This window comes from Brachypodium distachyon, chromosome 1, assembly GCF_000005505.3.
Source record: "Brachypodium distachyon strain Bd21 chromosome 1, Brachypodium_distachyon_v3.0, whole genome shotgun sequence".
Classification (NCBI taxonomy): Eukaryota; Viridiplantae; Streptophyta; class Magnoliopsida; order Poales; family Poaceae; genus Brachypodium; species Brachypodium distachyon.
In genome coordinates, this window is record NC_016131.3 from 44,952,795 (window position 1) to 44,966,420 (window position 13,626).

A 13,626-nucleotide genomic window follows, 5' to 3' on the forward strand; every position below is an offset into this window, starting at 1 on the left:
TCATTTAAGATCTAATAGTTAGGATTAAAAGTTTTCAGATTTCACTGAATAAAGCTTTTATTTTGAAATGGAGCGAGTATTCACTTAACTCTTTTTTAGGCCAGAGGCAGTCATATTATAGAATGAAACTTTATTTAGATAAAGTATATTGACAAATATTTCATAATTTCTGAAAACTTTGAAATACCTTTTTTTAGCTTAACTTTGAAAGGCCTTTATCAGTAAATATTTCATAATTTCTGAAAACTTTGAAATGCCCTTTTTTAGCCGAACTTTGAAGGCCTTTATCAGTAAATATTTCATAATTTCTGAAAACTTTGAAATGCCTTTTTTATCTGAACTTTGAAAGGCCTTTATCAGTATTTTCTTGTTTCGCAGGAAAAACAAAACCCGATTGTTCCGAAGCTGTGTTCTCTACACAAACTGTATGCTTGCTTGCGGTGTGGGTAGAAAATGTAGAATAGGGGAAAACAAATTTATCCCCTCTCGGCCCTGGCTCAAATTGCAGAAAGCCAACTGTCCTCGCTCGAGTCCAACGCCCAACGGACTAGTCAAGTCTCTAGTCTTCCTTCCACTCGCTTTCTCCTCGCCGGCGCCAAACAGAGAACGTGAGGCCAGCGAGCTCCTACGGCACAGCGAAGAACTCTCACCCCCCTCGCCGTGGTACCACGGCGGGCCCACCAGGTGATGCATATTTCTCCTCGCCGCCTTTTATTCAGAGGGTTTCTGCGCCGCGCGCACGAGTTGAAGCTTCTGGCTACATGAGTCGGAGGGGCGATTATTTTGTTTCTTTTCTCCCGCATTTGAATAGGTCCGATCTCTGCTCACTGAAATGTTTTTGGGGATTTCGTGATGCTTTAGCAGATAGGGATTTGAGGAGGTTCGGCACGCAACCGTTTCGAATTTTTGGGTGGATTCATCAGCTAGAGGAACCGTCAAGGGTTTGTAATTTCGGACTAGTTTTTTTGACAACTGGAATTTCGGACTAGTTTCTTACAGTAGTTTTTCTGAACCAATTACGTGTTTTCTCCAGCAAAACGTTCACGCATTTTTTTCTCCTCTAGATTTTCACCGGATGAGTTTAGTATACTAATTTCTGCTGTGCATTTTTCTAGTTTTTTTTATTCCGTTCATTTGTGATGGGTTTCTTAACGGTTAGCGCTGCTAGTTTCTATAGGCATTTCAACTTCAATTCATAGTCAAACTGTCGAACCACGCGACTGCTGACTTGCTGAGTACTGACCTGCGGAGAAGTTTCGTAGTACTTGCTGTTGATTTGCCTGAATGGCTCTCCGACATTTTCTTAAGGAAAAATTTGTTATTCTCCAACATGACTCCCCTTCTATTAATAGTCTGTGCTGTGGTTCTAATTGCAGTTGCCCTTGTCATTCCGGGAATCCGGGTTAGTTCTGTGAACTGAGGGCTTCTGGAGTGATAAAGATCCAGAAGGCTTCGTGCTGGATTGATGGTTGGCTGACTGCGGTGGTTGTTGCATATCCTAGAAGGTACTTGTGCCTCATTTTGCCATTTTTGCAGGATTTTCCAGCAGGCTTGAATGATTGATTAGTATTGTTGAAATACTTTGGATACCATCACTGAATATGTGCTTCGATCTTCCTACTGTTATCTTTATTTGCATAACAATCAATGAAGTCTATGTTTGCAGCATAGTTTGTGAGAGATTTTTTACTTCTAGTAAATTTAGTAAAACAGAATTTCATTTGAGCTTTAATGTATGTCGTAATTACACAGTATGTACACAGTTTTAAGAGTGTGATATGTTTTTTATCATGCAGTTCTAGGTCCAGGTCTCTAGGTTCTTTTTTTCTTCTTCTTTTTTGATTGCCGAGGTGAGCGGCTTTGTGTTCGTTGTACAGCTTGTTCGATGCTATCTTAGCATTTCTCCTGATGTAAATGACACGCTGTTTTGTGTGTTCAAGAGTGATATGTTTGTATGTTTTTTAAAGAAAGTATGTACTATCTTAGATACGAGATTAACAACCTTTATTTTGTTGGGAAGCTTTACAGCATCATGGACTCGCAGTAATAGAGCAACAAACACACTAAAAGTATGCTATTGCTATAAATCTTGTCAATCAGTATATTGTACTCTGTGCACTTGTACCATAGCATAATTTACTTGTCTACCGCAACATGGGTCCTGCTGTCCCCTAATATGGGAGATGTTGCCTGCAGCACTAAAAACATGTCCGGTGAGGAGAAAGATGATGTCCCTATGCTCCAAAGAGCTTTGGAGTTACAGAGACTTCCTGCTAGAAGTTCATCAATGTGTATACCAGTCAGAGATGGTACATATGAAGACTCGTTCATATCCCATACTGGTCCTCTGTTCGTTCGGAGACCAACTCAATTTGCATCCATGGGCATTCCATCAGGAAGCAGAGATGTGCCAGACAAGATATCGTGGCCTTTCCAGGGTAAGCAAGGAAAGAAGACAAATGCTGTCATGCCCGCAGATATTGGAACGAGTGACTATTGTGATGGTAGGCATGCACCAAAGAATGAACACTTGATGATGTCTGGACCTCTGGGACAGTGTGATGATCCTGATTGTGTACATTGCCCTCCTGCCTGTAAAAACAAAAGGCATTTCCAGAGAACTTCAGCTCCTTTTGATAATAAGGTGATATCTTCAATGAACAGTAATCTTTCTATTGGCCTGGTCATTCCTTTACCTTGTTTCCTTGATTGTCTCCATAGGTAGAGATAATCTTTTTTCCAACGATCCCTATGGACCAGATTCCATTATCAAAAGATAACGAACAACTCCTAGGTTCCCAAGATTCACAGAGTTTTGCACACACTTGCTGGCTAACTCCATAGGGATAAGCTGGGAGCTCCTTTTGTTTTGAATAAGGCTGTTGGGTCCCGATGGTTTTGCTATATAGTTCTACCAAAATATTTGGCATCTAGTCTCAGATGACTTGTTTGCTTTGTTTAAGATTTTTTTTGAAGGATGCAAGGTATGTTCAATTGTAGTACACAAATTTCTGTAGAGTTAATTAACTCTAGATTTTGTTTTACATCACAAACCCTTGAACCGTAAATTCTTTTGCACACACAATGTTTATTTTTTGAAGTGGTATCTGCTGCATATTCATGGGCATTTGTTGCATTTTTTTTTCTTACTTAAATTTGTTCTTTTAGCTGTGTTTCTTCATCAATTGATGAAAGTGGCTTAAATATATTTTCTTTTTTTGAAGTTTCACAAAATTCTGTATGGTTTTGGTGGATGGAGGACAAAAATTGGGCGTTCCCTTTCATATATCCCAGTTGTGAATCCACATGCTAAGGCTGTTCATCGATGGAACCAGTTTTTTGTGATATCATGCTTGCTTGCCATTTTCACCGACCCTCTGTTTTTCTTCCTATTGTCCGTGGATAAGGTAAGGTTACATCATCAACTGTGAAAAGAAATGGATTGGAGCTGTCACTTTAGATGTTCATCCATTTCTCCAAGCTCTTTTAACATCCGCTGGGGCTCTAGGGTATATCCACACTGTTTAGAAGTCACTTCGCTTCTAACTTCTAAGTTGGGTCCCAGGCTCTAAGCTTTAGCAAAGTTTGGCGCAATGTTCAGATGCTATTTTTCCTGTTAGGTGGACCTAGTATTTGACTCAAATAAATCAAAAACCAGTAAACCACATGACAACACCAGCCATTACAGCTTTTATATCATTGGCAGGTGAGCCCGTGCAACCTTGTTTTAGGTCATGGATGGCTGGAGACAACCGCCATATTACGCCCAATATTATTAGCTTATGTGATATAGATTAAGACTGCAATCTGGGCTAGTGAGCTAGTGCCGAACCAGCAACCACAAGAATTCATGTCAGCTGTATATATTATTGAAAGTACTTGATAAATGAAACAATGTGGTTTTATTTAAATCTTGTCTTTGTCCTTCTAGTCATTTTTTGCTTGTCTAAAATCCTGCAACTTATTCTCATTGGTTCTTTTCACTACAAGGGATTTACTGGCCACATATTGAATTTCTGATCACAGTAAATACCTTGTATCATGCGTACAGCAAATTTGTCGCCTTATAAATTCTGAACTGTATATTCTTCTACAAATTATCTATAATTGTGCGTGTTTATTTTTTGTGGTGCAGGATAACAAGTGCATAGTGTTCAACTGGAATTTTGCGAGAGCATTAGCTGTCGCAAGAACTGTGACTGATGTCATTTATCTTCTTCACATGCTTCTTCAGGTGGTGTATTGTCACATAATTCGTTCTATTTGTTCTTTCCTTTTGTACGAAACGAATATGCAGCTCTTCTGCATTTCAAGAAAAGGATTTTCATAAATAGGTATCAGGCCATGGAAATTGTCACCTTTTGGAAGTTTGACATGTTTGTAAGTGTTTGCTAGGCTTTATTTATGAGTACATTCCACTGGGTATGTGTTTGCCATGCATTTTATTTGTGAATACATTCCATTGAGGACAATGCATTTTGCTAGGCTTCAAATTTATAAATGGGATGAATTTCTTTTGCAGTTTAGGCTGGCCTATGTAGCTCCAGAGTCCAGAGTAGTGGGAACTGGAGATTTAGTTGACGAGCCTAAAAAAATTGCTATGCGCTATCTTCGTGGGTTTCTTGCATTCGACTTATTCGTTGTGCTTCCACTCCCTCAGGTACTGTGTGCATTGTTCACTTGAATACATATTGCAAACTGAAGTTACTTTTTGAATAATGTCACCAGAATATTTATTTTGCTTCTGAAAATAAAATAATTTTCCATCATTTCCAGCAATATATTCCATTCTTCACGCTCTTTTAACATTCTTTAGTTTTGTTAAGGAATTAGTATTAGGGTCTAATAAGAGCCTCAGTCCATAGTCTAATCAGAGTTAGGGATGCAATAGGAGATTTGAGAATTGAACTAGAAGCGGGAATTTCATGGGATCCCGTTTGCATCCCTAATCAGAGTCAGCATTGGAGTCCAGTTGCAATCCTAAGCACTATAAATAACGGGAGCATGTGTATTAGAGCCAGCAGTATGTTGTTTCGTGCGATCTGTGGTGGTTGACAGTTTCTGTGTGTTGATGGTGGTGTTCATGGATGTTCAGGGATTGTAGATAGACCCTGGAATAAGGGAACGGTGGTGATGGTGAAGGTGGCAGGCTTGGAGGTGCTTGCAGTGGTCAGCTCGATTGTGATCTTGGTGGATATGAAGGTGTTTATGGTGGTTGTGTGGGTTGTGTGGGTAGCGCTACTAGAGATGTCTGGTGCTGTTGGGACTTCAGAGAGGTGGACGTTAAGGTGATCAGAGGATAGAGGTGGTGGAGGCCAAGTCTAGTGATGTGTTAGTGAGATGGATGACCTGATTCCGGTAGAGGTTAGCTTGTAGGTGGTGATCATGGTGGTGTTGGTAGTGAGTACGGCAATCTCGGATGTTACTGTTGACCATCTCATTGGAAGGAAAGCTTTGGTAAAGGTACGGTCTTGGTGGTGGTATTAGCCATGACATTAGGTGACTTTAGTGAGGCTCTTGCAATATGTCTGAAGATGGGCATGATTGCTATTCTGTTGTACAGTGTCTGCTTTGCTTACTCCCTACATTTATACGTGAACATATGTTGGCTTTTGGCCCATTTGAATAAAGTGAGGATCATTCCAACAAGCTGTACATACAAGTGTGTCTTAGGAACTTAGTCTAGTTGAAGTTAGAAAAACCTTGAGCTTTTACAGTCTCATTGATTAATATCTTTTTTTGGCAAGAGAATCACATTTTTTAGAGCATACTTATATTTGTTGCCAAAAATTGACACTTTGCTCCTTGAATCCTTGATGCAGGTGATGATATTGCGAGTTATCCCTAAGTATGTGGGGGTATCAAGCGCAAATTACGCAAAGAATTTGTTGCGTGCCACAGTTCTTCTTCAGTATGCCCCACGTATTATCAGATTTGTGCCATTGCTTGGTGTTCAATCTGCCAATGGATTCATTTTTGAATCAGCATGGGCAAACTTTGTAATTAATCTTCTAATGTTTGTTTTAGCCGGGCATGTTGTTGGTTCATGTTGGTACCTCTTTGGGCTACAGGTCAGTCTCTTAGTGTACCTTAATTCTGTAATACCAGCATGTAGCCATATGCATACTTCATGCTTGCTAGCCACAAAAAATATTTTATGAATTCATAAATATATATGAATTATATTAGATGGCACTCCGATACGAGCAAGAGGGGATACTACCTCAAAAATAAGAGTACCCGAGTTTAGGAGTAAGATTGTAGTCTTAATGTTAAAATGAAATCTGAACCACACAATCTTATGGGTACTTTGATGATTTCATGAGCTCATGCTGTTCACACAATAGTGCGATGCTCTGAAAAAAAAAATGATACGATCCCTCATCTCATTTTCTGGAACCCTAATTTTACTACACCGGAGTATAGGAGACGACTTTTGCATGGATGCAGGGTAGCAAGGGGCCAGGGCCTTGGTGACCTCTGACCCGGAAATTGGGGAGAGCAAAGTGCGTCAACATGGAGAGAGACAGACGATGCAATAGGCAAGACGAGCACGAGGGACGCTGAGTATGAGCGCAGTCCCGTGCAGCATGGACAAGTTGTCAGGCATAGACCAGATTGGAGCAGCGGCTCTGACAGGCAACGGCCAAGGCAGAGGTGGCGGTTCAAGTGAGATGAGGAGGCAGCAGGGGACATTCGTTCAATCACAATGATACAGGCGACACCGCGACACCATGCTTGTATGTGCCCGACTGGAACAAAAGCAGCATATGTGCTTGATTGGAACAGGGATCACAGTAGTATCTCTGTTGGTGATCGGTTTGGAATTAGATAACTCAAACACAATTATCCTTCATCAAAAAAGAGAAACGACTAAATTGCGCTATTAAATGGAGGAGTGGTACTCCTATCCATCTTTGAGGAGTCCTAGACTACTAGGTAGTGTAGAATAAGTTTATGGATGTAAAACATGAAGTTATGTAAACATACAAATTTCAATAAAATCCACCCTGGTATGAAGAACCAAAAAGGAAAACCACAATCTTCTATTGTTCATATGCACAAGACTGCAACCTAGTATTATTGGGTTCTTGATATTAGGGAAGAATTTGCATTCAAATTTTGCAAGTTCAAGTAACTTTATGGATAATAGGTCTGTAGTTTAATGGAGTTTTTTTATCGTATCATGAAATTGTATGAGGTTTCCTCAAATGCGGATGCAGGCTCCCCTTGACTGCTTGTGATATATGCTGATGGGCATGCTTGCACATACACTAAAGAAGTTATCTGAATTTCTGGGCTTGCTTATATTCTTGAATTTTCTGCCTTGTTTCTTCATTTCGTCTTGATAATTGAAAGGGTTGCGATCCTAGTACTTTCTTGCTTGTGCTGTACTTTGACCATTAATAGTTCAGTTCCCCCAATCCTCTTAAAAGTTACCTAAGCTAGAGATTATAGGAAATATAATAGCTTGTTTCTCTATCACATTTATTGCAGAGGGTTAATCAATGTCTACAGAATGTCTGTGTTGGGTTGAGCATAACATCATGTGCTGAGTTCATAGATTGCGGAAATGGCATTGCTGAGCAGGGCAGACAAAAGAGGCACATGTGGTTCCACAAGTTCAACGACTCAGCCTCAGTAGAGTGTTTCGATACTGCAAATGGTTCTTTTAAGTATGGGATCTATCAACAGGCAGTTTTGCTAACTGCAGAACCTGCCGTTAAGCGCTATATATATTCATTATTTTGGGGATTTCAGGTAAGATGTACTCAATTAATATGGTCCACAGTAGTCTCCTCCTGTATATGAAAGCAGGCAAAGTCTCCAACTCTTTGCTAAGTCCGTACTTTTCGCTACACAAAGCACTGCTGTTCACTTGTGTTTCGATATTCTAACTTTCCACTCTTATTATCCTAACTATATGATTTTTGCTTATCTTCAATCATTTAACTGCAGCAAATAAGTACTTTAGCTGGCAATTTGGTCCCAAGTTACTTTGCATGGGAAGTTATATTCACTATGGCTATTATTGGACTGGGGTTGTTGCTTTTTGCATTACTTATTGGGCATATGCAGAACTTTCTCCAAGCTCTTGGAAGAAGGTAGGCAGTTTATGGCAAGTTTGTTCATATAACTGTACTGGTATGGTTGCCAATTGCCGTACTAATTCATAGGCCTAAATGGCTTATCTATTACTCCCTCCGTCCAACAATACGGGGCATATTAGGATTCGGTTGGCCAAGCCTTTGACCACAAATTACTTCATGAATATGACTAATGTGATGAAAATCATAACCATAAGCAAATATCCTTGAGTAGGAATATAATGAATATGAATCTATGTTATATAATAATATATTAATACTCCCTCCGACCGGTATTACTTGTCTCAAATTTGCCCAAATACGGATGTATCTATGTGCAAAAAGTGTCTAGATACATGTAATATTTCAACAAGTAATTACGACCGGAGGGAGTAGAGTAATTTGTGGTCAAAGCATTGGTCAAAGGAAATCTAATACGCCCCCTATTCTTGGACGGAGGTAGTACTTCCTCCTTCCAGGTTTATAAGGCCACGTTCCAAATCCGAACTTTCCAGAATTTACAAGGCCACTTTTAAACTTCTGTCTCTTATAACGTGTCTCACTTAATTGCAACTATTTTGGGTTCCAAATCTGCATTAAGGGTATGTTTGGATGGTGGCCAAACCCTACCCTACCAAAATTTTGGTCATTGACCAAGACTTGGTCCTTGTTTGGATGAAAGCCAACTTTTTGGCCAAGCCAATGCCCCACTACCAACTCTAGTTCATTTTTATTGCCAAAATTGGCCGACTCATGGGCTACCAAAACCATCATAAGTACAACCAATGACTGTATGCTATTCCAAATTTGCATTAATTGCAAGTCTCTTGGATTCCATTTTTATTGGCCAAAACAAATATTGAAAATATTTTTTAGATTGCGTGCTCTTTGCCTTTGTACCGGAGATTTACAAATGTGGCCTTGTAAAGCTGGAAGGAGGGAGTACTGCATAAGCCTTTAAGGTATGATAAATTGAACTAGTATTGGATGATCTAGTGAAAGGTAAAGTGGGCTGGATTGTGTTTATGTTAAAAGTAATACATGGGGCTGTGATGGGGTTGCTTTGCCAGGCCTGAAGTCCTAGTATTGGCTGGCTCGCTAGGCACATGGTTGTTTTGCTCCTGGGCATGAACCTCATACAAACTAACACATCTGTTTGGAATGATAACTTGGTAGTATTTTAATTCATATGCATGGTGAAATTTGGAGAGAAAATAAAACTAATTGAAGATTTGCATTGCCACGATCATGAATCATGGTGCACTAGGCACCGAAACAATTCTGAACTTACGGTTTTTTTTTCCACAGGAGACTGGAAATGCAACTTAGAAGGCGTGATGTTGAACAATGGATGAGCCACAGGCGACTGCCAGAACATTTGAGAAGGTTTTGCATCCTAGGAATCAAATCTGAGAAACCAACTTTGTTTCCATGTTTTCCTTTTGAACACTGGTACTAGAACCAAAGATCACATAAGGCGTCATAAGATGTGTTACCAAAGTCTTTATTTTTTACTTTGCCTTGAATTATACCTGAAGCTTCAGTCTCCAAATTATATACTGATCAGTTATATGCCTTTCACTTTCAATACTAAATTTGAAAGAGTAACAGTTTTGTTAGGGCAGCTTAGTAGAAATGTCTAGTCATGTAGCTACATTCAAACCACTATCTGTATATCATGCATAAACATGCCATTGCATTAAGGGTCAAATAAACCTCAAATTTTGTTGAAAACAGCATACTGTGGTAATCCTGTTTGTGATTGAAGGTGAGGGTGCTTAAAGTTTCATGAATCTGCAGGAGGGTTAGAGATGCAGAGAGGTTTAGTTGGGTGGCTACGAGAGGAGTGAATGAAGAAGAGCTTTTGAGTAATCTACCAGAAGATATTCAAAGGGCTATACGCCGCCATTTTTTTAGGTTCCTCGACAAGGTTTGGCTTTAGCATCTTTGAAATCACATGCCTACCTCCCTTCCCGTTATCATTTAGGTGACAATGTATTGATGCATTTTGGTTTTCTTATGCAACTTGTCATGGCTTGTGATAGGCTGATAGCCATGAAAAAGCCTACACATGTATGCATTAAACTTTGAGTTTTTATCCTACATGTCATAAATGAGATCTATAAATTAAATGAACTTCCCTCCCAAAAATGAATTTTGATTATAATATTTTTAATCTTGACAAACATATTTGTGTTTATTTTTAGGTCCGCTTATTCAATCTGATGATGGATTGTGCAATCTGGGATGCTATCTGTGATAAGTTAAAGCAGAACTTGTATATTAGAGGAAGCGACATTCTTTATCAGGGTGGCCCTGTGGAAAAGATGGTCTTTATAGTGAGGGGTAAACTGGAAAGCATCAGTGCTGATGGGACCAAGTCTCCACTGCATGAAGGAGATGTATGTGGTGAGGAGCTCCTTACTTGGTACTTGGAGCAGCAGTCTTCAGCGACTAGAGGTCTAGACATCTCTACCCTGGTTGACTGCTCTTGCATTCCTTCTCTTTTAGATTGACTGAGCTTGAATTCTACTCAGAATTATTGTGAATCCATTCTAATTGAATCTTGAGTAATCAAATCCTTCAATTCAAAGTACTTGAGATCTTTTAAAAAGTGGATTAATCGGACGAGGACAAAGAGAGTCCCATTCTACATGCCAATACTGGCAACAATGAAATTTCGAGTAAAAGGAAAATCTGTCAACTTTATAAGTTGTGAGGGTTCTGTCGGGGGGATGACCCCGGGTAGGGTCATGACGACACAACTTTAGCCGAGATAACGAAGGCAAAGCCGGCATGGTTATGTATGCCGGCATCGTAAAGTCAAACTAACGCTAAGCCGGCATCCTGGACGTATGCCGGCATGACCATATTGTCTTATGAGCTTGCAGGATAAGGACAAGCACCTTAATCTCGGCCCACGCCGAGATCTCTCAACGGTCTTATCCTGACCACGCGGCAGAGGGTAAAGCAGCGTCATCATTATCATGGAAAAGGCAGTCGCCGCTTACGTACCGGTGCCAGGCGACTGCACAAGAGAAGCACCGAAAGAGAATCTCTGACGGAAGTCGGCAGAGATAGCGGTACTTTCTGCAGGGTGCCAGGGAAAAGTAAAGTTGTCTTGTCCCCTATGGTGCCACCGGGAGGGAACCAAGCCGCGTGCCCGGCGGGGTCCAAGGAAGGTGACGTTAGGACTCGGCCCACATGTCAGTGTGACATGGGCGGCCTATAAATAGAACCTCACCCCTCTGTAGGAAGGGAGGGAGCACTTAGGCATCTAGGGTTTTCCCTTCTTCTTCTTCCTACTCAAGAATACAGCTCACCGAGCGCCATTGTAGAGCTTGTCTATCTCGGCTAATACAACAAAGCAGGAGTAGGAGTCTTACCTCGACAAGAGGGCTCCGAACCTGGGTAAATCTGTGCGTGTTTGTGTAATTTGTGCGTGTTTTCCTTCACGTCCTCCCTTCTCTGGTTCCTCCATCGTCCATCGGCCCCAAGTTAAGCCATCCTATGGCATCTGCCGTGACACCACCACGACAGGTTCAAGTCCCTCTATCCCCAAATCCTTTTTATTCCCTAACTATCCTCTTTTCTTCCCTAACTTTTATCCTCTTTTTTTCTTTTTATCAATGGGTTTAAGATTCATTAGCTTTCTCATTCTACTCTTTCACAAAGGAGTGCGGAGAGAACTCCCTCCGTTCCATAATTCTTGTCTCAAATTTGTCCAAAAATGAATGTATTTATTCCTAAAAAGTGTCTAGATACATGTAATATTTTGACAAGAATTATGGAACAGAGGTAGTAGTATTTTTCTATATTACATCATGCAAACTGCTACTGTGTCAGATGGTGGGAAGGTGAAGGTCTATGGCATGCGACCGGTGGCCATACGTACTGTCAGATGTGTATCAAATGTTGAAGCTTTTGTGCTACGGGCAAGTGATTTGGAAGAAGTAACTTCTCAATTTTCAAGATTCTTGCGCAATCCTCGGGTGCTTGGTGCAATTAGGTAAGGAATTTTGCCTGTTCTTACATGCGGTCTGAAAACCATTGCATTTTAATCACTGCTACATTTTTCTGTTGATCTGGAATAGGTTCACAATTTCATTTAGTTTGCTCCTTTTAATCAGAGAGCAACTAAAGTTGCAGAGTATTTAAAAATAATTTTAAGGTGATTTTGATAGCTGGGATGCTTGCTTTACAGAAACTAAAATGTTCTATAGTGCAACGTATTTCACTTGATGCAAGGAACATTCATTAATTACAACCTGTAACTACGAGAAAGAAGAGAAGCTCATTGTGACAGTCTATTCATTAAGTTGCTTGCTTCGGTTTGTCGCAAGAAAAATGTTCAGTTAGGCTGCTGCATGACAATCGTGTTTTGAGTATGGTCGGGATCTCGGGGGGTTAGGTTAAAGCTTCTCCATGCCTGTGGCCTCGTCTTATTTTGTTCACTGAGATGCTTGGGCCATCTTGAACAGGTACGAATCACCATACTGGAGGACTATCGCGGCGAGCCGCATCCAGGTCGCTTGGAGGTACCGGAAAAGGCGGCTGAAGAGAGCAGAGGTGTCGAGGTCGCAGCAGCCATCGTATGGCTTATATTCCAATGTACAGCTGTGAGGTCCGGCAAAGGGACCTCTCATGGTACCCTTTGCCCTTTGGTATATGCAATCGGCTTATATATAGTTTTCTGAATATGTAGGTAAGCTGTAGGATGTACTCCTTTGATATGGCAGTGGCACCACTTCCATGTTGGTGCCATAGGTTTCTGGTACCATCTCGAATTTTACCACAGCAGCAGTGCAGCACTGCTTTGAGCACCTCTGGACTCCGGTATATGATAACGATAACGAGATATAAATGCTCCGCTGTTGTAAAGTGTTACTTACAACTGCCACGGTATAAATGTCCCATTTTACCAGACTTGCTACAGACATATAAAGTTTCAAGTAAAAAAGTTTCAAGTATATGCGTGAGTAAGGGCCCCGCATTTTCCATTTGCCCTGGGCCTCAGATCCGTTCGCACAACCCGGCAAGCCATAGCTGCCACCCGGCAACATGAGGCCGACCAAATATCCACACCTGCTATTGGGGCCAGCCCACTACGGCAGCATCCACCGACCCGATCTGAGCAGTGCCAGGCCGAGCCACCCAGCGAAACGAACAACGTACGTCGGCCCAGTCGTGTTGCGCGCTCACTGCCGAACCACCCGCGGCTCCGGACTGCCGGTGCGGACGGGCAATTTGGCAGTCGTACCAACGGTGAAAACTCCCTAAAAAAAGGGAACTCGTGGACTGGACGCAACCGACCCGCTGGGAGCCTGCCTAGGACGATCCCCAGTCATATATGCGAAGTAGCTAGGCTGGTGCACGGTAGTAACACATGGACGATGCGGCGGGAGTGTTGGTAGACCCGGCCGGGCCAGCGAGTGGCGACGTGACAACGGACGAAGAACGTACTACGTAGGCTACGCCGACGGATCAGCTGGAGTCGGTTTTGTCGCATGCCCGTATTTCGTGGCCTCATGGTGCGCCA

At 41.4% G+C, this 13,626-nt stretch overlaps 1 protein-coding gene across 6 annotated transcripts; it reads left to right on the forward strand.

The window, feature by feature from the left end:
• The first annotated feature begins 515 nt into the window (after window positions 1-515).
• LOC100830911 (probable cyclic nucleotide-gated ion channel 20, chloroplastic) lies at window positions 516-13,022 on the forward strand. Of its 6 annotated transcripts, none has more exons than XM_014897390.2 (15): window positions 516-684; window positions 865-941; window positions 1,377-1,505; window positions 2,197-2,644; window positions 3,225-3,407; window positions 4,136-4,234; window positions 4,523-4,660; window positions 5,823-6,071; window positions 7,498-7,761; window positions 7,960-8,105; window positions 9,396-9,539; window positions 9,888-10,017; window positions 10,295-10,547; window positions 11,934-12,096; window positions 12,569-13,022. In XM_014897390.2, the coding sequence occupies exons 4-15, from the start codon at window positions 2,207-2,209 to the stop codon at window positions 12,708-12,710; spliced, it is 2,349 nt and encodes a 782-aa protein (XP_014752876.1). In that variant the 5' UTR covers window positions 516-684; window positions 865-941; window positions 1,377-1,505; window positions 2,197-2,206; the 3' UTR covers window positions 12,711-13,022. The 6 variants fall into 6 exon arrangements, with proteins under 6 accessions (XP_014752876.1, XP_014752877.1, XP_010227872.1 ...); XM_014897391.2 differs by lacking the exon at window positions 865-941 and adding an exon at window positions 2,021-2,069; XM_010229570.3 differs by lacking the exon at window positions 865-941.
• Window positions 13,023-13,626: the final 604 nt, after the last annotated feature.

Excerpts from the sequence above, each read along its gene's own strand:
- LOC100830911 (XM_014897390.2), top strand. The coding sequence starts at position 2,207 with ATGTCCGGTGAGGAGAAAGATGATGTCCCTATGCTCCAAAGAGCTTTG. Across the intron at positions 8,106-9,395 it reads CTCCAAGCTCTTGGAAGAAG|GAGACTGGAAATGCAACTTA; the intron begins GTAGGCAGTTTA and ends TTTTTTCCACAG. Across the intron at positions 10,548-11,933 it reads GCAGTCTTCAGCGACTAGAG|ATGGTGGGAAGGTGAAGGTC; the intron begins GTCTAGACATCT and ends CTACTGTGTCAG.